We start from the raw sequence: 23735 nt of genomic DNA on the forward strand, positions 1-23735 counted from the left end.
AACCTTAACACTTCATGATACAACTTTTCTCTTCCTCTGTCTCCACTACAACCAACTATGTATTACTTGCTAACTATCTCAAGACTAAGAAATCAGAAAATGCTTGAAATTAAATGTATTTGTCAAGTCAATCCCTGAGCCTATAAAAAAACCCCACAATCATAAGTCAGACAGAAATAATGTCAAGGACTGTTTTGCATATAACTAAAATGCATTTTCTTAAAAAGAATATGCCACATGTCATCTTTAATGTGGATTAACATATGATTTATATTTTTATTGAGGTTTTTTCCAAGAAATTCAATGAAGTGCACATAGTATGTCATACTTTCTCTGCCCCCAATTTTTCCTTCACAAAAGTAGATTAGGCAGAGATGATCACTGATCATAGCTGAGCAGGGACTTGACCTTGATCTCTTTAATCTTAGTCTTCTAAGAAAACACTCTCCATCATGTTTGGAAGCTTTTCTCACAGTTCTCCAAACATCTAAGACAACACCCTTCACATTTTTGGAGTGATTCCCAGATTTCCCAGCTCAGGATGGGAACAGCTGATATAACTGGGAAGTAACCAAAGACAGGACTTTTTTAGTGGTGGCTTTCTTTTAAAAAAAATCCAATATTTCAGAATTCTAGTTTTCATTTTGCCTTATACAGAAAAACAAAAATTATCTTTAAAAGACACACAGAAAAGAGAGCAAATAAGATGTCTATTTTTAAAAAATCTCATTTTTTAAACAAAATATTAAACCTTGATCCCACAGAAAAAATAGTGATCAATCTTTCCATGATTTGTACTATAAATCCAAGACTGTATAGTGGATAATGCATTGTAGTACAGGTAGTCCTCGACTTACGACCACAACCAAGTCCAAAATTTCTGTTAAGTGAAACCTTTATTGAGTTTTGCCCCATTTTACAACCTTCCTTGCCACAGTTGTTAAGTGAATCACTGCAGTTGGTAAGTTAGCAACCTGGTTGTTAAGTGAATCTGGCTTTCTCATTGACTTTGCTTGTGAGGTTGCAAAAGGTGACCACATGTCATAAATGACTATTTATGACAGCAACGATCATAAATATGAACCAGCTGCAGAGCAACTGAATTTTGATCACAGGATCATGGAGATCACACAATCATGGGGATGCTGCAAAGGTCATAACTGTGAAAAATGGCCATAAACAATAAAGGAGAACTCTTTGTTGCTCAGGGTTGAAATGAGGGGTCCTTGGTGCTCGCTGAGCTTGCTTGTTTTCTTGCAGGCATTTCATTACCTCATCAGCGCTGATGAGGTTACCTAGTTCGGGTAATGAAATGCCTGCAAGAAAACAAGCCAGCTCAGAGAGCACCAAATAGTCACATTTTTCAGTTGTAACTTTAAACGGCCGTTGTGACTTTGAACGATCACTAGACGAACTTTTTAAAGTCGAAGACTACCCGCACTCTGGCAAGTCAGGCCGAACCTACCCTCTCCCTCCCAACCCCCGACCCCCAAGTCCCCTCTCTCTTTCGGCTCTCTTCAGCTCGCTCGCGCACGCGCTGTCTTTTGCCGCGGCGGCGGTTGGCGGCGGCGGCGGCGGCGACTCCATGCAGCGCCTTCGCCTTCTTCGCGCCCTCTCGCGCCCGCCGCGCGTGCTCGAACGCCCCTCTCCGTCCTCATCCCCGCGAATCGCTTCCTCGGTGACGTGTAGGGGCGCGCGGTGGCAGCACCTCCCCGCGCGCTGCTTAAAAAGAAGAAGAAAAGAGGGAGCGAAACATGAGAGCCCTAGTGAGCTCCAGCTCCCGCCGGCAGCAGCAGAGGAGGCATCACGCCCGGCAGCCGGTCCCCCTTAGAACGGCAGCGTCGTTTATATGGAACACCGCAAAGGGACTTGCGGCTGCCATCTCTACCGTCGCCTCCTTCGCTTCGGCCGCCAGCGCAGAGAACCTTCAGCCCGGGGAAGTTTACGCTGCGCACTTGGGCACCTCGGCAGCGCCTGTTAAACCTGCGGCCGCTCTTGTCAAGTGGCGCAAACGTCCCGCGCCGAAGCTCAGCATCTCCTTCCCTTGGCTCAGCTGGGGCGTGCGCCTGTCTGTCTGGTGGCCCGCCGGGTTTTGTTGGCTGCCCGTCCCTCAGCTGTCGCGCCTCTCTCCTTCGTTCGCCTTGGAAAGCGACCTCCCGTATAAAAACACAAACTCCGAGAGGTTTCCAAAAGGGAAGCCTTGCATCATTGGATTGCCTTGGGATTTGCTCACCTCAGCCGGCGCTTGGAAGTGTTCCCAAGCGGCATGGTGGGGCTAAAGATGCTTCCATTGAAGCTGCTCTTGGTGGCCCTGGTCCTCTGCTTCTTTGAAGGGGAAACCAAGTTTGGAGAGACCACTGCCAAGAGGAGAAGGTGCATGAATGGCAGCCCCCCCAGACGCCTCAAAAAGCGAGATAGGAAGCTGATGGTCCTGGAGCCCCCCAACAGAGGGGAGCTGCTGTGCCAGGGATTCTACCCTCGCCTGTCCTGCTGCTCCAGGGCTGAGAGGCAAGGATTGCTCCAGATAGAGAGCAACAAGGTAGGCTCCAGTTGGGTTGGATAAGGTTGGGTGAGAGACTGAAGGGGCATGCAAAAGTTTATCGGAAACGAGTCTCTAAATCTAGGGTTCTAGTGATTTGGGAGAGGAAGGACAATCAGGAAGAGGTGGAACTCACAAGCATCACTTAAAGGTGCTTGGAGAGGTGTTTCGGGGGATAGAAGAAGGTAATAAATCATCTTTGCTAGGTCCTGAGTTTTGCTGGATTCGAAGGCCACTTCATTGGCTGTAGGAAGTTGTGGGTTGAGAAGTGTTCCTTGTGGTCCCTCCTTGGATTACAGTGGCACTATTTCTAAATACCCTTGTCATGCTGACTGAGAATTGTTGGAGCTATTATCTACTACCTATGAAAGATTGAGGAAAAGCTGACTGAACAATGGACTTCCTTGAACATAGTGAAACAGTATGGGAAAATGCTGTTCTTTCTAGATGCTGAACTTTTGGCATTGGTTTAGTCCAAATGGGGTTAATTTTAAATGTTTCTTTGTGTTGAATCTAACTGCAGCATCCTGTATCTTTGTTCTATCTGGGAAAACTATTTCAAGTGGGTTAGGAGGAGGAGGAGTTATTACTGACCTTCAAAATTAGAAGGAGGATGCATTCTAAATGCTGAAGAATGATTAGGCAACAGAATAAATCCTGCATACAGGAAACAGTCTATTTCACCTCTGCCATTACTAGCCAGGTGCTCAGGGAATTCAAAACATCCATGGAAGAGGAGGAGGAAAGCAATATGTTATGAAGAGAGCAGGGTTTATGTATTTATTTTAGAAGACAGATTTTAAGATAAGGAACGAGCACAGGAAAGGAATAGAAACTTCCTCCTTCTAAGAATTTCAGTTATCAAATAGGAACAAATGCAAAAATGAGTTCATGAATAAAGTAGAAACAAATAGAATCTGGACTATAGCTGAAAAGGAGATGATGCTGATAGAGGAATCTGCCAAGAAGGATTAGTGGATTTTCTTGGACTCGTTTGGCATGCCATGATAGTGATGAATTGTAAATTAAGGTGGTGGTGATAGTTATTTTTTTTCCTGACGCGAGAAAAGTGTGCACAGTTTGTCCACATGTTTGGGCAGGAAACTTCAGATAGCAGATGGTGACTGGGAGAGCAGATGATGCCAGGATACTGCAAAACTTTTATGATGTCTTCAGGTCTTCCAGCAATTAACTCAGGCTCCTCTGGAGAGAAGCTGAGAGGACAGGATGAGTGAATTCCATGAATTTGTTCACAGCAAATTGATATAGGATAACATCATATGTGCTGACATTAGTTTCATAAAGAGAGAATGCCTAGTACATTGTCTCTTATACTTCAGAACCTTCTATCTATAAACATTTCACTGACTTGAGAAAAGAGCATTAATATGTACCAGTAAAATGTGGTGAGAAATGACAATCTAGCTATTTTAGAATAGTAAAGTTGTCTGCCTGTTGATGGGGCTGCAATTCACTGCCTTCCAGCCATGTGGATGTTATAAGTTTTGCAGCCTATTGTTTTGATCAGGAGTGCAACGTGCAAAACTGAAGCTAGGGAGGGAAATGGGATGAATAAATGTCATTGAGAATCACTGCACGTGAAACAAACAATCAGGTGTCTTTCTCATTGCCCTCCCACTCTCCCCCCCCCCCCACTCCAGCATTTAGTTTAATTAAGAATTCCTCTGTTACAACACTCCAGTTGTCAAGGTCTGAGAGTGGCTTGGAAAACTTGTGCTTCAGTCTTTCTGGCCCAGGCACAATTAAAAAAAAAAAATACCCAGGCTGAATCGAATTTTTATGCTCAGTTCACGGTAGATTTCACCCCATTCTCATGTAAACAGCTTCTACGAATCAACATATGTGTCTGGGTGGTATCTCTCACTTTGTTTTGTAACAAAAAGCCATATTGCATCATTTAATTTGCTCAAGTCATGCAAATAGGGAAAAAAATCAATAGGACAAAAAGGGGTCGACTTATCCTCCTCCCCACTAAACTGCTGCCCACACACAGAGTCCTGTTGCTTATGGCAAAAGAATAACAACAACACCATTGTGTTTGTTGGTTGGTTCACTAATGGGTGAAACTGGAGAACATCATTCTCCTTCAGTCCCCAGCTCTGTCCAAATGTTCATGCCTTTTGAGGGAGCATTTGTCCTATTGCCTCCGCTCCCAGATGGGTGAGAGCTGCCTTTGCTGCAGGGTTTCAGCGAATCAAACTCTATTCTTACCAGATGCAACGGGAGCTTGGATGGATATTTTCTCCTCATGTTTGGCCAGAGGTAGTGTCAGCAAGCTCCTGTGTGGTAATCACATTAACTGCACACTAACTGCATTCAGATAATTTTCTAAAGGTTCTAACTGAAACCCACAAATGCCCAAGCCAAGCTGGGAAGGAAAAATGTCCTTAATGTGTCCAGTTAGCATCATCGACAGTTAGCCACTGCAGCAGTAGCATAGCATCTGCTATATGAACTCACTGAAGAAATTTGTAATAATAAGTTATATTTATGTGATGAATTAAGAATGATTTAAAATAATTCCTGAGTTTCTAGGAGTTATTATTAATTTGTGACAGTTATGAAACTTGATCTCTAAGTCTTATTTGTATTCAGCATTTTTCACATTTGTGTCATTTTAACAATGTACTTAATTGGAAGACATAAACTTTGTCATAGAGGAGAGAGAGAATGCACCAAATAATTTCAATTGTATTTTTCTTAAAAAACTGCTTATTTTCACAAACGGAAAAAAAGTACATACTTTACATTTCAGTGATAGTAAGCACACATACAATGCAATCCTGCTCATACTTAATTCATACTTAATTCATTCTGATAGCAATAGGGTTTAAGATTAGTTAGGTATGCATAGGGTTAGGGTTAGGGTTTGGAGTTCGATAGAAGTAGCTCCCAGATAAAGTTTTGTAATAGATGCATGTGGGATTTGTTTGGATTTTATATCTTGTGCATTTGACATCTGAGGCACGACTTTTCAATCAAAATGCATCTAATATATTTAAAGACAGCAAACCCTATCTGTAATCTGGAAGGAATCCAAAAACTACATTAACATGTTTTGAAGTAACACAGCATATATGTGTTTGGTATATTGGTGAAGGTACTAGGATGGACAGTGGAAGATGATGAGTTCCAGTGCCCCTTTAACAATGAAAGCCAGCTGAGTGACTTGGGGCCAGTCACTCTTTCTCAGCCCAACCCACCTCACAGGGTTGTTGTGGGAAAAAGAGAAGGAAATGTGTTGGATATGTTTGTCACCTTGAGTTATTTGCAAAAATAATAAAGATGAGATACAAACAAATAAACAAGCAAATAAATGTTCTAAGGAAGAGGTGTTTCGGCAGAGTTAAAGTAAGACAACATGTTCAGCAGTTGCTTTAATTACAAAGAACCTCCAAAATTAAGATTACATTGGTCAGCCCTTTGGTAATTTTATGATCAAAATTAATGATTGCTAAGAGAAACATAGCCAGTCTCTTAAGAATCACAAAGTTGAAACAGAGATAAAATGACAACCTTCTCTTGTGTAATTGTATCATTGACATTTTATTCTTTGATTAATTCATTAATCTCATCAGCAAATAATACGTTCTAATATTTTGTGTGTGATTTAAAGGTTTGCTTGCAAACTGTCAAGCATAGTGGTTTTTCTCTACCTTAGATGGTTTCACAACTGAGGTTCTTGTGGAATGAATGAAAAGTAATTTTTTTTAAGTGTGCCCTTTTAAGATCATTTGTTTTGTCTAATTCTTTTTTAAACAAAAGCTATTGTTGAACACATCAAACTAAACAAATAACTCATCTTGGGGTCCCTTTAACAACTGCCTTGGTACAATGATCTATTTATTATTGTCCTAAAAATGAAACTGAAGTTCTTAATGACATAATCTAACACTATAGTCCTGATAAAGTTTATGTTCAAACTGGCAGATGAATAAGCTTGCAGTTAAAAGAAATTAGTTTCAAGTTTCAAATACTGATTAATGTTAAAGCTTGAAGTAAAAGATTTGAACTTTTCTCTTCCCCCAATCTCAAACATCACTTCCCTACTTGAACCCAGGTTTCATATGCAGAAATTACATCAATCTGTGTTCATTGTGTTTTTTGTTATTAACTTATTGCCAGGACAAATCTTTCAATAACTGCCATTTCTTTATCTGAATTGTGTAAAAGTTAATAAATAAATAAAGAGATGTCATAAATTAGTCAGCAGTAGACAGAATAATTAGAATAGATGTTGCAAAAGTGTAATTCAATATGATTTTATGGTTTTACATATTAGTTTTGAAAACAGAAAACAATTAGCACAATTTTTTAGCTTCAAGACATGCTTACTATTAAAATAAATTTGAATTTATTGGTACCTTTGAAGCAATTAATCCATTTATTTGTGTCCAGTACATTTTTTTTGCCAGTTAGTAAAGCCAAGAACTGAACGTTATGTACTGCATATGAGCAAACATTTTCCAAAGCTCAGGTTGAGTAACTGTCATCTTCATTTTAAAATAGCTCAGTTAACATATCCATATTGTAAGAATAATCGAGAATAGACCTTTGTGTGCAAAATTGCTAGGTTCGGTACCTGATATGTTCTATCATCATCCCTGAAGAACTCAACACCATTATTTAAAAATTAGGTTAAGACTGGATATGCTGTGTCCGAAGATGACTGATCAGACCAATTTGGGCACTGAATGTTCTTACACATGTTAGACAGACATGTGTAGCCACTGCAGTTGTTGGCTTATGTGGTGTTTCAGCAGTGTGCATTACTCCTTAAGCTTGACAGCCCTAATTGATAAGGCCACACCAGGTAGTGAGGGTTTTTTTTACAGCATTTCATAGTAACCTCAGGGAAGCCTTTAATGGCTCTTTGTACCATTTCTTTTATTCTCCATATAAGCATCTTCCAGCAGAAGGAACTTTTTGGGTATGTGCTTTTCCAACATATGGATGACATGTCCTGCCCATAGATTTCTACTCTCATCAGCCCTGTTTGGACTGATCGTAGACCTGATGGTAGTAAAGTATGTTTGAAAAGTCATTGGAAAATTTACTTCTTTCAGCTACAGTAGATAATGGTGAGTTGGCTAGTCTGATGTCTTGGAAGGTAGCCATATGAGCACCTGAGCTCACATAAATAATTCATAATGTTCATATGACACCTAGATTTAAAATATAGAATAGAATTAGAATAGAACAGAACAGAACAGAACTAATGTGATTGGACACACAAGGAATTTGTCTTGGTGCATACGTTCTCAGTGTACATAAAAGAAAAGATACATTCGTCAAGAATCATAAAGTACAACACTTAATGTTAATCTAGCAGAAATGTTTCCAAATTTCAGGAAGACTTACCTAGCACACATTTGATTTTCCTTTCTCAAACTATTCAGAGCCTCGGGTAGCCTGTAGAATCTCACATTTGTTTGACTATGCAGCAGGGCACAATATGGGAGATTTTGTGGAATTTCTAAGGATGCAGTTTTATTGGGGGTAGTACAGTAGTCTGCCCAGATGAGAAATATTTCCTGTGTCTGTTCTTAAAATGTTTTCTCATGACCAGCCCAACTATATAGGTCAGTGTTTCACAACTGTGGCACTTTAAAGAAGTGTGGACCTATTCCCAGAATTCCTCAGACAGCATGCTGACTGAAGAATTCTGTGAGTTGAAATTCACACATCTTAAAGTTGCCAAGGTTGAGAAACGTTGTTATAGGCCAGGGGTGGGCAACTGTGACCCTTTTACAACCTGTGGACTTCAACTTCCAGAATTCCTGATACAGTCACAGGTTGTAAAAGGGCCACCTCTGCTGTAGGCAAACAAGGCAAATCTAGGATGTCAGAAATAGTTGCCTCTGATATTTAGATAAGAACATAAAAAAGTGAATAAACCAAATAATCATGTAGCCACCTCTGTCTTTGGGAAATCCTTAAGGGAACCCAAAGGCAACAATAGAATTTTCTTGGCCCCAGTGTCAAGAACATACTGTTTCTTGTGTTAAAAATAAAATGGAATTGCCATCACCAGTAGCTACTGTAAGACCAATCTACCTAAGTCCTGTTGAAATTTTCAAAGTTAATAGGCATAATTACATACTGTATGAACAATATCATAGTTTCCAGACAGGTCAAACAACCCCAAATATTGAAGTTTGGAGGTTTCTCCAAACTTCAATATTTCAACTTAATTGCTTTTATAAAAACACCTTCTTTACCTAGAAGATTTCTGAATCTTCTATTATTTAGCATTGTTTTTTATTATGACCCTCAATGATAATTTTCTGAGAGAGTGAGAAAAACTTATCTCTTTTCACTTGCACTAATTGGATGTAATTTTATAAATATGCTGTACGTTCTATTTGCTCACTTTTTTTTCTAAGCTAGAAATATATCAAACAGTGTAAATTCATCATAGGGGAGTACCACAATAATTTTGATTGCCCTATTGCCCCTCTTCTTTGTGTCAGCCCCTCAAATATTGAAATACTGCTATCATATCATCCCTAGTTCTTCTTTTCTCTAGACTAGCCAAACCTAAATCCTGCAACCATTCTTCACAACCGTTTTAGTTTCCAGGCCTTTGATCATCTTAGCTGCTCTTCTCTGAACATTTTTCAAGATCTCAACAACATCTTTTTTGTAGTGTGGTGACCAAAACTGGTTGCAGTATTCCAGGTGGTCTTACTAAGACTGAACAACAACTTGCTTGCGATATTCTGCATGGAGAAGGACATTAGAATAAATGGACTAAACTTTCCTTACAATTTCAAGGCAGGAATAAGGAAATAATTGTGTATTCCTAAAATAGAATCTCTCTCTAAGAAAGCCAGCAAAATTATCCCTAAGTGCAGAAAGTTCAGAAAGTTCAGAAAGCAGCCCATCGTGTGTGTGTGTGTGTGTGTGTGTGTGTGTGTGTGTTTGTGTGTGCCATTTTAAAGTGTAAAATGACTTTAATGATGACCCATTATACCAAAGCTTGCTTACAGATTACCAATCTAGGTGATATCCCTATTGCCACAGTTGAAATTAAATCTGCTAAATTTTCAATACGTTAAGCACTATTCTGTTTATTTTACCCATTATTTTTGAACTTGCTACTCGAGTTGCTCAGTATTAGTTCAGCTACAGAAAACATGTGATGCAGTCAAAGAAAAATGTGATATAATTGTTTGAAGGTATAGTAGTTTACAAGTATGGAATATAAAGAGGAATGCCTAATAATTAAATTGATATTCCAATGTCAAGGCAGTCATAATACCTTCAATACCGTGATGGCAAACCTATGGCACGCGTGCCACAGATGGCACGCAGCGCCCTCTCTGTGGGCACACGAGCCGTCGCCCAGTTCAGCTCTGCCGTGCATGCGCACGTGCCTCCTGCTGGCCAACTGGTCATTGGATCTCTGCCACGCATGTGCAGGGTGCATGCGTGGGGGACACATATGCATTGCATTTTGGGGCTTTGGGCGCATGCTTTGGGCACTCGGTCCAGAAAAGGTTAGCCATCACTGCCTTCAATACATTTCATTAGCTTAAATGTATTAAAATCACAAATTAATTACATAATACAATTAAATCACCCTCTGATCTACTTTGATGATAAGTTTTATATGATTACCATCAAACCAATAAAACATGATGGTCAATATATGTTGTAGAATTGCAGTATCTCAGAAGATGCAAGAAACTGTACATATAAATTACAAAAGAAATAACTGAATTAACAATGAATTTGCCAAACTGAATTGGCAAAGAAAGCAATTGATTGAGCAGAATGAGTGGAGTATATAGCAAAAAAAAAGTATACTTTTGCCAGAACTATTCATTAATAATTACAAATCTAAGTCATAACACATATTCCATGGTCTCAGTAAAGTTAATAGGTGTTGAATATCAAATTAATTCTTGGTTACAACATTTATTAGAAGGCAGAAAACAGCTGGAATGCTATCCATTATTTTTTGGAAGGAAAAGTATAATTAGTATAAGTATGCATGCATAAATCAATTATTGTGAAACATCTTGTGCAAATTCCCAAATGAAGTTTATAACATAAAAAATAAGGAGCTGTTTCCTTTTTTACTAGAAGACTACTATACTCCTTTAGTGTTGCGTAAAGCTCGTTAAAACTAGTCAATGAACAGTTTTAAGTTTTCAAAAACTCTCCTCTAATAGAAAAATGGACATTTCACCCTGTTTTAAATAATACAAAATCCAAAATATGTTGTAAGTATACAGAGGATAAATAAATAAAATATCAATAAAGGAGAATACTTGTAGTTCAAGGTTGAAATGAGGTGTCCTTGGTGTTCTGATATTGGTTGTTTTCTTGCTCAGAGACAAAGTTCAGAGAGCAGTGCCAAGGACCCTTCAAATGATATATACGTATATATTGAATTACACTGTATATTATTCAGATATTGAATAAAATATAATGTATATGCAAAGTAATTTTTTTTAAAGAAACTCAATTTTAAAACTGATGCTTTAGTAGGGTTTCTAATTTTTTTCAGAAGCTATATTACCTTTCAAGAAAATGTGGTTGTTTTTAGCAGTAAGTGTTTTCACAATTATGGAACACATCAAAATTCAAAGTGAGTTAATTCACTTTTTCACTTTAACTCAATTGTTTTTCTTTCTGTCTCTACCTCTCTCAGACTCAAACTTTTACACATATATTTTAGAGAAATATATTGGGTGCAAGTCTTTCAAAAATCACAAGACAATCATTAAATAATGAAAATAAATAAAATATTTCAAACAAGTGACTGGTTGGCTAATAATTAGAAACCAGCACAAACCACCTCGACTTATGATCACAGTTGAATCCCAAATTTCTGTTGCTAGGGATGAAGTTGTACCCCAATATGACCTTTATGCCACAAATGTTAAGTGAATCAGTACAGTTGTTAAGCGATTCACGAGGCTTTACACGAATCTTGCTTCCCCCATTGACTTTTCTTATTGGAAATCAATGGGGAAGGTTACAAAAGATGATCACATGACTCCAGGACACTGCAACAGTCATAAATACATGCCAATTGTCAAGCATCTGAATTTTGATCATGTGACCATGGGATGCTGTAGTGGTTTTAAATGTGAAAACTGTTCACTGTTTTCAGTGCCATTGTAACTTTTAAAGGTCACTAAACAAATGGTTGTAAGTCGATGACTATCTGTATACAGTTATCAGTGAGGTAAAAATAGCAACAACTGCCAATGTAAGCACCTCACAGATTCCCAGTGACACTCCAACCCTACACAATTTTATGTCACATCCAGCTTGTCTGAAAGAGTCACATACAGAAAGAAAAAGTATGTAGCCAACAATCAATAGAAACCTGGAGGAATACTTACATTTTCATTCATACAAGTTGTCTTAGCTAGATCAAGGCTCATGGCCCAACTATTAAGGTAACTACTATAGAGGCAGTCCTTGACTTACAACCATTTGTTTTGCAACTGTCTGAAGTTACGATAGTGTTGAAGAAAGTGACTTGCTTAAAGATCTTCACACTTACAACTATTGCAGCTTCCGTATGGTCACATGATTGCAGTCAACTAGCCCATACTTACAACAGTTGCATGCAGTCATGTGATTATCATTTGCAATTTTCCCAGCTGGCTTTTGACAAACAAAATCAATGGGGCAACAGGGCAAGGAATGTCACAAGTGACGATTACTTGATATCTTGCTTTAAAAAAGCATTTTAAAAAATGTTTGCAATCACATGATGCTTTGCTCACCTTTTAATGAGAAATTTTCTGATCCCTATTATAATCATAGTTTGTGAATTACCTGTAACTTATTGGTTCAGCATAGAAGTACTTGATTCAAGTATCTGGTGATGGATATCTGTCAACTTAGCTATATAGAGATCAAACAGAAAGTTCCAGATGTCTTCTCAATCTTTAATCCACAGAGCCCATGATGACAGGCTCAATCATTAACATTGCAGAGTCAGTGTTTTCTGAACAAAAGAGAGGTTGTAGCAAAAATTACAGTAGTTATCTAGTTTTGACAGTAGTTTTCTTTGAAAAGCAACATGAAAACTGGGAAAAAATCTATATCTTCATGTACAAAACGATTGTTTAAAGTAGGATTGGGGTGAAAGAAAACAATTCCATTTACTTGCTTAACAGTGATGTGATGTTCTCTAATCAGTTTGGTTTCTAAGAACACCATCCAATTGGAGATGAATGGAGCAAGCCCTAAATATGTTTCAGCTGTAATCCTTTTGTTGTAGGCAATGGCTGCTAACATAATTTCCACCTCTATTTTGATTGCTGCTGTGTCAGGTCTCAATTTTCTCCTCCTCCACCTCCCCCCCTTTTTTTTTCTTGTAGTAAACATCACTGTTGAATGGGAATGGGCTTCTCTGTGGTGGGTGGCAGTGCCGGTTAGTCCTGTTCTTTCTCCCACAGCCTTTTTCAAATGTTGATACCATCCAAAGTTCCAGCTGCCACTGTCAGCTCTTTATGTCACAGCTGCCTTTTTCCTTTGGGCAGCCCAGCCATGCAGCTGTAGGAAGCACAAAAACTATTGCAGCTACTGCTGTCCAGTTTCCACTACATTCTCCACTCAGGGAAGTATTGTGGCATACACATGTCTTCTAGCTCAGCTCAGGCACTTTGGAAACACTGAGTCAGGAATCAAGCCAGCTGTTGCTTAATTTACATAACACCTATGCTGCAGCGGGAAATTAATACTGAGATGAAGTTTTAGTTGCTAATACTTTGTAAGGCTAATAATTTCTTTTCCACTTTGTGGTTCTTTAAACTGCAAGAGATGTTCTATCTTACTTTAAAGAATAGAGATTGGAGATTGTATGCCCAGCCCATCTTCTCCCACCCATTTAGGGCCCACTTACTATACAGGTAGTCCTTGACTTACAACAGTTCATTTAATGACTGTTCAAAGTAATGTCACTGAAAAAAGTAACTTATGATCGTTTTTCACACTTATGGCCATTGCAGCATTCCCATGGTCACATGGTCAAAATTCCGATGCTTGGCAATTGACTCATTTATGACGGTTGCAGTATCCCGGAGTCATGTAACCAACTTTTGCAACCATCTCACAAGCAAAGTCAATGGCGAAACCAGTTTCACTTAACAGCTGTGTTAATAATTTATCAACTGCAGTGATTCACTTAACAACTGTGGCAAGAAGAATCATAAAATGGGGCAAAACTCACTCAACAAATGTTTCACTTAGCAACAGAAAGTTTGGGCTCAATTGTCATCATAAATTGAGGACTACCTGTATTTCAGAATAATGTCTACGCTTATTAATTGAATATGTAATGGCCTAGTTTATGTATCATTTTTGCTTGCCAGTTATCAAAAGTAGGATACTCCATTGATTTGAATTGATGGTAAGACAGATGTGTACAAAACCAGATTATTATTAAATATCTATACCAGTGTTTCTTAAAGTGTAGTCCTAGGACTTCTAGGGATCCATCAAGGTCCTGCCAGAGGTCTGTGAAATCAAAATTATTTCCCAGCGATGTTGAAAAATAATGCAATATTAAAATAATATCAAACAGTTGTGTGAAATAATGGTTGGCAGCAAATGAATCAATTTTAATTTTTAATACAATAAATATTGATTTAAAAATGCTTCTTTGTGGTCTTCTTTAATTTTTAAAAGTGGGAAAGGGTCCTGAGAGAATAAAGTTTAAGAAAAACTGATCTAGACTATTTTATACTTTAGGTGTCTTCCCTCTATGCAAAGAGCACAATGGTTTGACTGTCTGAATCTTTTTGTGGACATTGTGCTTATTAATGAGAAGTTAGTTAATTATGTGCTATCAGATTGTTATCAATTCCTATGGACACATGGATAGATTTCCTCCATGATAATCCCTGACCTGCTTTTTCAAATCTTCCAACAGTGCACTCATCGCCACTGTGATTGAGTCAATCCATCTGGCTGCTGATTGTGCTCTTCTTTTCTTTCTTTCCAACATTTTTAGCACTGGAGCCTTCATTTTTAGCTCCGTTGAGAAATCTGGGTTGATTTGTTTGATGATCTGTTTGTGTTCTTGGCTATCCACAATATTCTCAGGAAACGTCTCCAATACCAAAGTTCCAAAACATCAATGCTCTTTTCATTCTATTTGTTCAAAACCAACTTTTGCTTTTAAAAGATGATTTACTTAACAATTGTATTACTTAGCAACCAAAATTCAAGTACCAATCATGGTCCTAAGTGGCACCTGTATTACAAGATCCATAAATATTCTTTGCTACCTTCATCCTCAGTTACCTTTTCAAGAATGTTCTGCAGATATACTGTAAATCAGTTAAATGTTTTGATGGATCTTGTTGCTCATGACCCTCAACATACTTTTAAATTAGTTTTTCAAACTAATATTAGTTATACACAAACTTTCAATCATTTATGGTCAATGAACCTCATAATAAATACATTATTTAACATTCCAGTTTATAATGTAAAGTCAGTGGGAGGAATAGAAATATGAACAATTTGTGATATTTGCCAGTTTGGATAAAAATCCAAGCTGGGCGAATTTACAGGTAGTCCTCAATTTACAGCCCTATTTGAGCCCCAAATTTCTGTGTTGTTAAGTGAAACATTTGTTAAGTGAATTTTGCCCCATTTCATGATCTTTCTTGCCACAGTTGTTAAGTGAATCACTGCAGTTGATAAGTTAGTAACCCAGTTGTTAAGTGAATCTGACTTCCCCATTGACTTTGCTTGTGAGAAGGTTGCAAAAGGTGATTACATGACCTTAGGACACAGCAACGGTCATAAATATGAATCAAGTGTCAAGTGTCTGAATTTTGATCACATGATCATGGGGATGCTACAAAGGTTGTAACTGTGAAAAATGGTCATAATAATTTTTCAGTGCCATTGTAACTTTGAACTGTCACTAAACGAACTATTGTAAGTTGAGGACTACCTGTATAGATATGGGGTCATAATGGTAACACCATATTTGAAATGCAGTTTTCTTCCAGGATAAAAAATGCAAGTTTTCTGACATCATAAAAAGAAACAGTTTAACATATAATCTGTTTTGTATGCCTAAGAGCTCATAATTATTGTAGTAGTTTCCACTTCCAATATATTTTCAGGATGGTTTTCTACTGCAGCTTCAACTTACCGTTATTCTAAACTTCACACCACCTAGAACTGATATCAGATTAGTTTTCCGTTAACTTGATCTTTTTCAGAATGTTATTTTTCTCTACTGAATATTGGCTGCATAGCTGAGGATTTTTTGTTGTTGTTAAATCAATTTCCATATTTGTACTCTAAAGTTAATATGCACATAAACAAGTTCATAAAGCATGTTCTCCTTATATTCTGTGTATATGATGGTGTATATAAACTCAATATAATTTGCTTCCACCCATACAAAATGCTATATCATATCTATTGGTTGCTATTTCATGTGTCTCTAGTATGTGCTTGTGTCAGACCTAAGGAAGGCAAGACGACATCCAAATAGAGTAAATGGCTAGATAAGTGGGATTTTTATTTTTTCTTGATTAAAGAAATATCTTAGAGCAGCTTTGATTTCATATATACTTTAGCAACTCTAATAAACAATTATTAGAACCACAAAATAACATAAAGTTAAACAAAATAAACTGTCCATAAATTTACACATTATAATATAGTTATATGATCTTACAAGTATATCAGAACTTGCCTTGTATAGACGTTAATTTCACCATCTCTACATATGACTACTTTTATCCATTGTGTAACTTGACCTTGTGAACTTTAAATTGATTAATTATATAAGTGTAATAATGGTATACTGTTTATTGTAGTTCTATTAGAATAATGCAGTAAATTTGCATTATCTTTAAAAGAGATATATTTGCATTAATACAAAAAAAATATAAAGGAAAATTATATGACTATATATATTGTGTGTCTGTCAGTCTACAGTATCTTTAAAAAGATAAGAAAAGTATTTTTGTCAAGGTCTAGGTGTAAAATAATAGCTAAATTTTAGCTTACAGTTAAAAATACTGTCTTGGAATGTATTTGGGCATGCATAATACAGTATACTACATTATTGTATTAAATGTAATTACTTTTCGGTATTACAGTAATTAGTAGCATAAATGGGAATTATCCTTTTATTGTTTGTGGTGTTTTCTTCAATTAACTTGAATTGGTAGGATGTAATTTTCACACATTTACAGTACCTTTATTTCAGTGAAAACAACACATACATTATGGAATTATAACCCAACAATTTAGTCAGACATAAACAGTGACAGCACTTTTTGTTGTATTGCTAAATGCTAGTAGAAAAAGATATGCACACCGCAGCTTCAATATTGCGTTCTGTTTACACACAAAGAATTAAGAGAAGGGAAGCCAGAGCTTTGTTACTTATTACATGAATAATTTAGCTTCATTATTCTGGGTATTCCTTTGTACTAATGCTAGAGTTGCATCAGCACCTTTTCACAACCTGGTCTTCATCTACTAAAGCTCTCTAGTTCTTATGTTAACAGTTTCACTCTGTCATGGGAGTGAGTGAAACCATGTGTAACAGGTATGCATATCAAATAGCCATGCTCAGGAAGAGGCAACCTATGTAATATGGGGTAGACCAACTTGGAATCATATGCAAACTATTATGCTTCAAATCGAGTTTCACAGAACCAAATATAAGCTAGACGAGAGAAATTACTTGCATAGGATATTATTGAATGTTTAAACATAATCTATATTTTAAGCTATATTTTAATACCTGTGTGATAACATGTATGATTATATTTTTTATTATTTGAGCACCAGAATTGCAATAATTACTATTTTTTTTTACATATAATAGGTATAATAGGTTTAACCAATAACAATCTTGGTTAAATTGGCATAGCTTTTTATATTAGATTGCAGTGTGCTTTGCAGGAAACAAAAAAGCTTATATGTTTCTGGTTTGTGGCTTACAGATCTTTTCTGTTACCAACAACACAGAATGTGTGAAGCTGCTGCAGGAAATCAGATGCGCTCACTGTTCACCGAATGCTCAGAATCTGTTCCACTCAACTGTGAAGGAAGCATTGGAAAGAGAACTAGCCCTTCCTTTCCTGTGCAAGGATTATTGCAAAGAATTCTATTACACTTGCAGAGGTCACATCCCAGGTAAAATATTGCAAAGAATAATAAATTGAGGTGATATATACCTACCGTGACCACATGTCCTTTATTATAAAGGACAGTCTTTTACTTCAGAAAGTTCTACTTTAAATGTATTTATTTTTCTAAAACTATTTTTTTCCTTTATTTTGATATTTAACTTTCACTGTACAAATGGTACAAATGTGAAAATTATGGTAATTGGATTATTTTAAAATGAACTGTTTGATTTTAGATATTTTTATTAGAATATGTGAATCTGTAGTTTTTCTTAATTCTGCTGTTTATAAAGCCAAGTTATCAACATAAACCTTTTTTTTTTTCATTTTTACAAGGCTCTTGAAGATTTGCCGCTTTTTCAGATTTGTCCTTTATATTTTCCAAGAAAAAATGGTCACTTATGTTTACTTAAATTTCTTACACATTGTAAAAAACTATTGATGTAATACTCATTTTCTCTATCAGGAAAGTACTGATTGTGATTATAGAATGTTACCTAGATATGTGCTTTTTAACCAAGGATGCATATACTTTGGTTGGTACAAAAGCAGTTTAATGAAACATAAAGCATTAGACCAGTTTATTTGAGAGAGTATCTATTTCCCATGGTTTCTGCCTAACTGGTATTGGGTGGGCCAAGAGAATTGGCATGGTTGCTTTAAATAGTGTCACCTCTGAGGACCCATGAAATGTGCCATCTCTGTCAAGGCAGCTTTCCTTAGAAAGTGAACCCTCCTGAGAGCCATGTAGCTTATTTATGGCATTCTAGAGGATCTTAAAAGACTTGGTTGTTCTCTCAGGTCTTGTGGGTGGGTGGGTGGAGCCACTTCTGGATGGATTTTGTAGATGTTTTCCTGTTTGAAGTTCCCTGCTTACATTCTTATGGGCCAGTATTTCTACTGAAATAATTAATATCTTGGTCATTAGTCCACCACTAAGATTTGTTATGTTATCAGTCTGATGATATTTCTTCTGGATGATTCCAGATGGCTGCCTTCAATTATTATTATTTTTTTAACTTAAACATTTTGGAGAGTTTCTAACCGACATAATTTTGTTATATAAGCAATTTTTAATCTGAATATTGCATTTATATTTTAAGGTTGGTTTTGACTTGGCCTTTATACTCATTTTCAGATTTGTTTAGAAATGATGTGTCACCACTGATTTTTTTATACTGAAATTAAAATATTGCTTAAGAGAAAGTTTAGATCTTAGATAATGTTTTGAAAGAAGAAATAGAAGAACTGAGGTAGCAGAAAAAAAAAAGAAAGAGAAGTGAACATGAAACAGAAGGGGAAAAAGATTGTTTAGTTCAAACATTGATCAGAGGAACAATAAGCAAAGTCTATTCCAAAAGATTAAATTATAATGTTACAAGAACCTGGATGCAACAACCTGGAACTTTTAGTATTATGAATCATAATACTAAATGGCTTGTAAACTTATTTCAAAAGTTTATCCCTATAAAAGAGATGATTTGGTAGTGATGCAAGAAGGCTAAATCAAACTTTCAACTGATTTATAGTTCTTGGAGAAATTCCATGGTATTGTTAAACATATCAGGTAAACAGAGGCTTTCGATAAATACAAAAGACCACAACATTGTAAATGAGATTCTTCATGCGCTATAAAACAGAAACATCCAAATCTATGTTGATCACACAGGACCATAATCCAGGGGAATTTAGGACAGTTAATTTTTCCAACCTCAGTGGGTTTTAGGCGGGGTGAGTTCTACTTACCTTTACAACCGGTTCACAACGGGATCATGCATGTGCGCTTGCTTTGCTCTTGCGCATGCCTTGCTTCTGCACATGCGCAGATTGCTTCTGATAACGTCAGGGTCAGTGAGCGGAGCCTCCTGCCGGTTTAACTACCGGCTCTATAGAACCGGTCCGAACGTGGGGCAACCCACCACTGGTTTTAGGAGTACTCTATCCCTTTCTGTTGGCTGAGAATTCTAGGAACTATTGTTTAGGATATTGAAAGCTGGAAGATGAAACTACAAAAATTAATAATTTGCTAATAATGTTTGGAAGGAATTGAGGAACCCATAATTAAGACTGTGATGATTGTATGAGTCCTAGGGTATCCTGTGATACACATCAGCCTATTTCCAAAGCTCTGCAATTGAAACAATACTATTATTGAGCCTGCATGCAACAGAGCACTATGATTTTCAATAAACAGGAAATCCTCCTCAATTTTATGCAAACAATTCTATCTTTGATTTAATATTACATCTGACCATAGTCTACACAGCATGAATAGTGACTGTTGTATTGTTTTATCACATTTTAAACTAAACAGTAACCATTTATGAAATAAATGCAGCCTTTTAAAAAAAACAAAAAAGTTTAAAAGGGGAGCAGTCTAGTAAGAAATAAATTAAGAAACGCTTTTAAGAAACACTCTATACTTTTATTTCTTAGAAGTCCCATGGATGCATAACTTTGACCTGGGGGGTAGTCTTCTCTGATTAACATAAGGAAACATTTTGAAAAAGATGCCTTTAGTGTGGTTTAGCATGTATCTAAACTCATTAAAATATGAAAATATTATTATTGTCTTTCTAAACTACAGAGAAATTTCTTAGGCTTTCTCAAACCAGCTGTTCCTTACTCTTTATTGCATTCTCCAGGGCAAAGCAGAATACATCACAGTTGCCAAGACTGCCTGTTGAGCAGCGATAACAGATTAGATTAAATATTTGGCTCATGCTGCAGGCCTCCAAGAGAGGTTATTATTAATAATAATAACAATCCCCTGCATAAGTATAATATTAATTAGCATATATATATATAGAGAGAGAGAGAGAGGGAGAGGGAGGGAGAGAGAGAGACAAATCTGCTAAATTGCAATATACAAAAGTCATTATTCTTAGGGAAAATTTGCTTTTGCAGAATAAAAGAATAAAATACTGAAACAACGGGGAGAGAGGCATCTGAGCTGCACAGGAGCTAGAGTCGAAAGCGCCTCACTCCCCAGATCAACATATGTGGTGACAAATGACAAATTTATTTTCCTACAGAGTTTGTGTATATGTAAAACTGCTGAAGTGCATCAAGATGTCAAGTGGTTTTTGTGACCACCCAGGTTGCCTTGAAAGGGAACCAGATGAAAATATCGCTTTAAGCACTGGACAGAGCACTGAACTTTGCATGCTACACTATCAACCAGAATTGGGTTTTCCATATCAATAAGACCCCAATAACAATTCTATCTATTCTAAGAGTGGATAAGAGAATTATCTACCATAAACGGAATCCCCCAAATCATCATACCCATGACCAATCAAATTAAGTGTTCTCTTTGGTAGAGTGATATGTTTATTAATCAAAGTACTATTCTGAGATTTGATTACTATTTCTGGAACTAAAAATGGCTGGACTGTAAAATATAATCACTTTAAAAATATTTGTCTTAAGAGTAGAACTTCGCTCTAAGAAAGCATATATAGTGTTACAGTTTATTTCACTTCTATCGTGTTTTAAAGATTTAGCCATTTACAGAAGTGTAGACAGGTTTGTTTGTTGTAGTAAGCATGTTCAAAACTAACAATTATTTTATAGCACAATCTTATGGATGAGGATCTCAAATCCATAAGAAACTCCCTAATGCCCGGTATACATATTCATCATTAAAATAGCAGGACCCTTGTTGTTTTTTTCTAAGAGCTGAATACTCATTTTGATGGAATTAGCAACTTTCATAGTTTTCATTACTGAGAAAGAAGCTTCAATAGCTGGCTTATTCAACAGAGAGATTGACTGTCTTTCTGAGAAGTTAACACAAATGTGTAGTATAACTATTTAATTATACTAATCAGAAAATAAAGGCATCTTAAGTTGAGCTTGACAGATATGTTTGTGCAGTATTCTTGGCAAAAGAGTAGAAGTGATTTGCCACCGGCTTGGTTTTGTTTTTTTCTAGTCTAACTTAACAGCCATGGAATTTCCTGGTGGTCTCCTTTATAAGACCTAAAGCAGCCATGATCTTGCTTGGCTTCATTTCAATAGCTGTGCCCAACTTCCAATATCTACTTAGTGGAATAGTTTTGTCGGCTGATGTATTTGTTTTTATTATGTTGTGGAATTGATAGCATGCATTTTAGTGTAATGAATAATATATTCCATTTCCCGACATTACTATTAGAATAACTTATATGACATGAGTATCACGTTTCACCTTTCTAAATATTTGGATAGCCATATGAATAAGCCAAACCTATGTATTTATAATATATTGGTGATAGTTGAAGTTGTTAATGAATTCTTGGTGAATTCTCAATTGATCTGCATTCTATATAGCCTCCATAGTGCTTTAGAGCACTCTCTGAAGGGTTTATAGAATCACCATATTTCCCCCAAAAATCTGGCTCCTCATTTTACTGGCCTTTGAAGGATGAAAGGCTGAATCAACCTTGAGCCAGTCAGGATCTAACTCCTGGCTGTGAGCAGAGTTAGCCTGCAATACTGCATTCTAACCACTGTGCCACCACGACTCAGTAACAATGTAACTGAGGGTTCAAGAAATAAAATTTGATGTAGTGCAAGGGCAACTTACATTTTCTGTTCAAATTCATGGGACACAAAGCCCAATTTCAAAAGCTTTCCATAATCAATGAGATCAGTCCTTCGGCAAGAATAGTTTTACCTTCTTCTAAAAGGAGGGGCAGGGGAAAAAAGAATAGGAATAACAGAATGAGACAGAGAAAACCAGGAAGGGACAAATGGGTTGCAGGCATATGTATTTTTGTCATAAATGCTATATGGCTGGAAGACAAATGTTCCTTCAGCCTATGTATTTGTAGTTATTTGATATCATTAAGTGGCTTTCACACTATTTATTTTACAAAGACATTTTTTGTTTTATTTTATTTCAGATTCTCCCATTAATTCATTATGTAGAATTATCCATGAATATTGTTTATTGGTAAATAAATAATTGCATTATTTATCTAAAATTATAGTTCCTCATACATTCATTTGGGCAATGTAGAATCGATTGAATATATTAGATAGATTGATAGACATGTTGTATACTGTGAAATTTTACTGAGTATTCAAAGCATAAGACTGAGGACCTCCATGAATGATTTAGTTTTAGGCTGATTATTTTTCTGTGGACAAAAGATAAATCATTTGATCACATACTATATTTTAGAGAAATATGTATGTAATTTGTATCAATATAATTCACAGAAACACAACAATTTTTCATACAGATTGTCTAAAGTATAATATGCTTGTATGAAAAATATATTTGTTACTTTTACAAATCAGAGAATCAGTTCCCAAATCATTTTTATGGAAATTGATGGTCTTCAGAATACATTTGTAAAACTAATGCAATTACAACTTTGGAACATGTTTAAAAATAAACTCCAGCATAAACGTAGTTAAAGAATTTTCAGAATGTAGCTTAATTTTCAAGGCCATTTTGTCCTTATTTTTGATTTTGATAGCCTAAATACATTGTGATGTAAGAAAGTTGTAAATTCAGCAAAGTGGAAAGATAGATGGCTTCATTCCATCTGGTCAGTTGTTCTTCAGGACCACACGGACTGCGTCTTTATGAATATTTCTGTTGATGGTTGTCTGGAAAACATGTATAAATAATAAGAACTGTAGAATGTTTGATTGCTGCTCCTAAATCTGAGAGTTTGGCATGATTTCTAATCAGTTTTATTATTGATCTATGACGTGATCTTTATATAATATTATTAAATTCATCCAGAATAAAAAATAATGTGTAACAAATAATATATCTAAATATTTGGCAGGCTTTTATTTTTTAATTAAAGGTACCTATTTTTGCTTCGAAACATTTTAGAATTTTTAGGGTGACATGCATGCTGTGAATTAAGTAAAAACAACTAAACAAAAGTTGGAACTATATCTATGTCCAACATGTTATACCACAACTTTTTCTCTACATGCCTAAATTTTTTACTTTGTGTTCTGAAAAACACATATAGTCACATTAGGCTCATTCTAGAATTTATAGAAGAGTCAGTGAAATA

At 36.3% G+C, this 23735-nt stretch overlaps 1 protein-coding gene across 1 annotated transcript in view; it reads left to right on the forward strand.

Moving 5' to 3' along the window:
- The first annotated feature begins 2266 nt into the window (after positions 1-2266).
- Positions 2267-23735, forward strand: part of HHIP (hedgehog interacting protein) — a 75924-nt gene continuing 54455 nt past the window's right edge. Inside the window, exons 1-2 of the mRNA XM_070948702.1 lie at positions 2267-2539; positions 17521-17713. Of these exons, the coding sequence (XP_070804803.1) occupies positions 2267-2539; positions 17521-17713 (466 nt within the window). The remainder of the gene's footprint in view (positions 2540-17520; positions 17714-23735) is intronic.

This window comes from Pituophis catenifer, unplaced genomic scaffold (genome assembly GCF_029215685.1).
Source record: "Pituophis catenifer annectens isolate HBS135680 unplaced genomic scaffold, rPitCat1.0.hap2 SCAF_8, whole genome shotgun sequence".
Lineage (NCBI taxonomy): Eukaryota > Metazoa > Chordata > Lepidosauria > Squamata > Colubridae > Pituophis > Pituophis catenifer.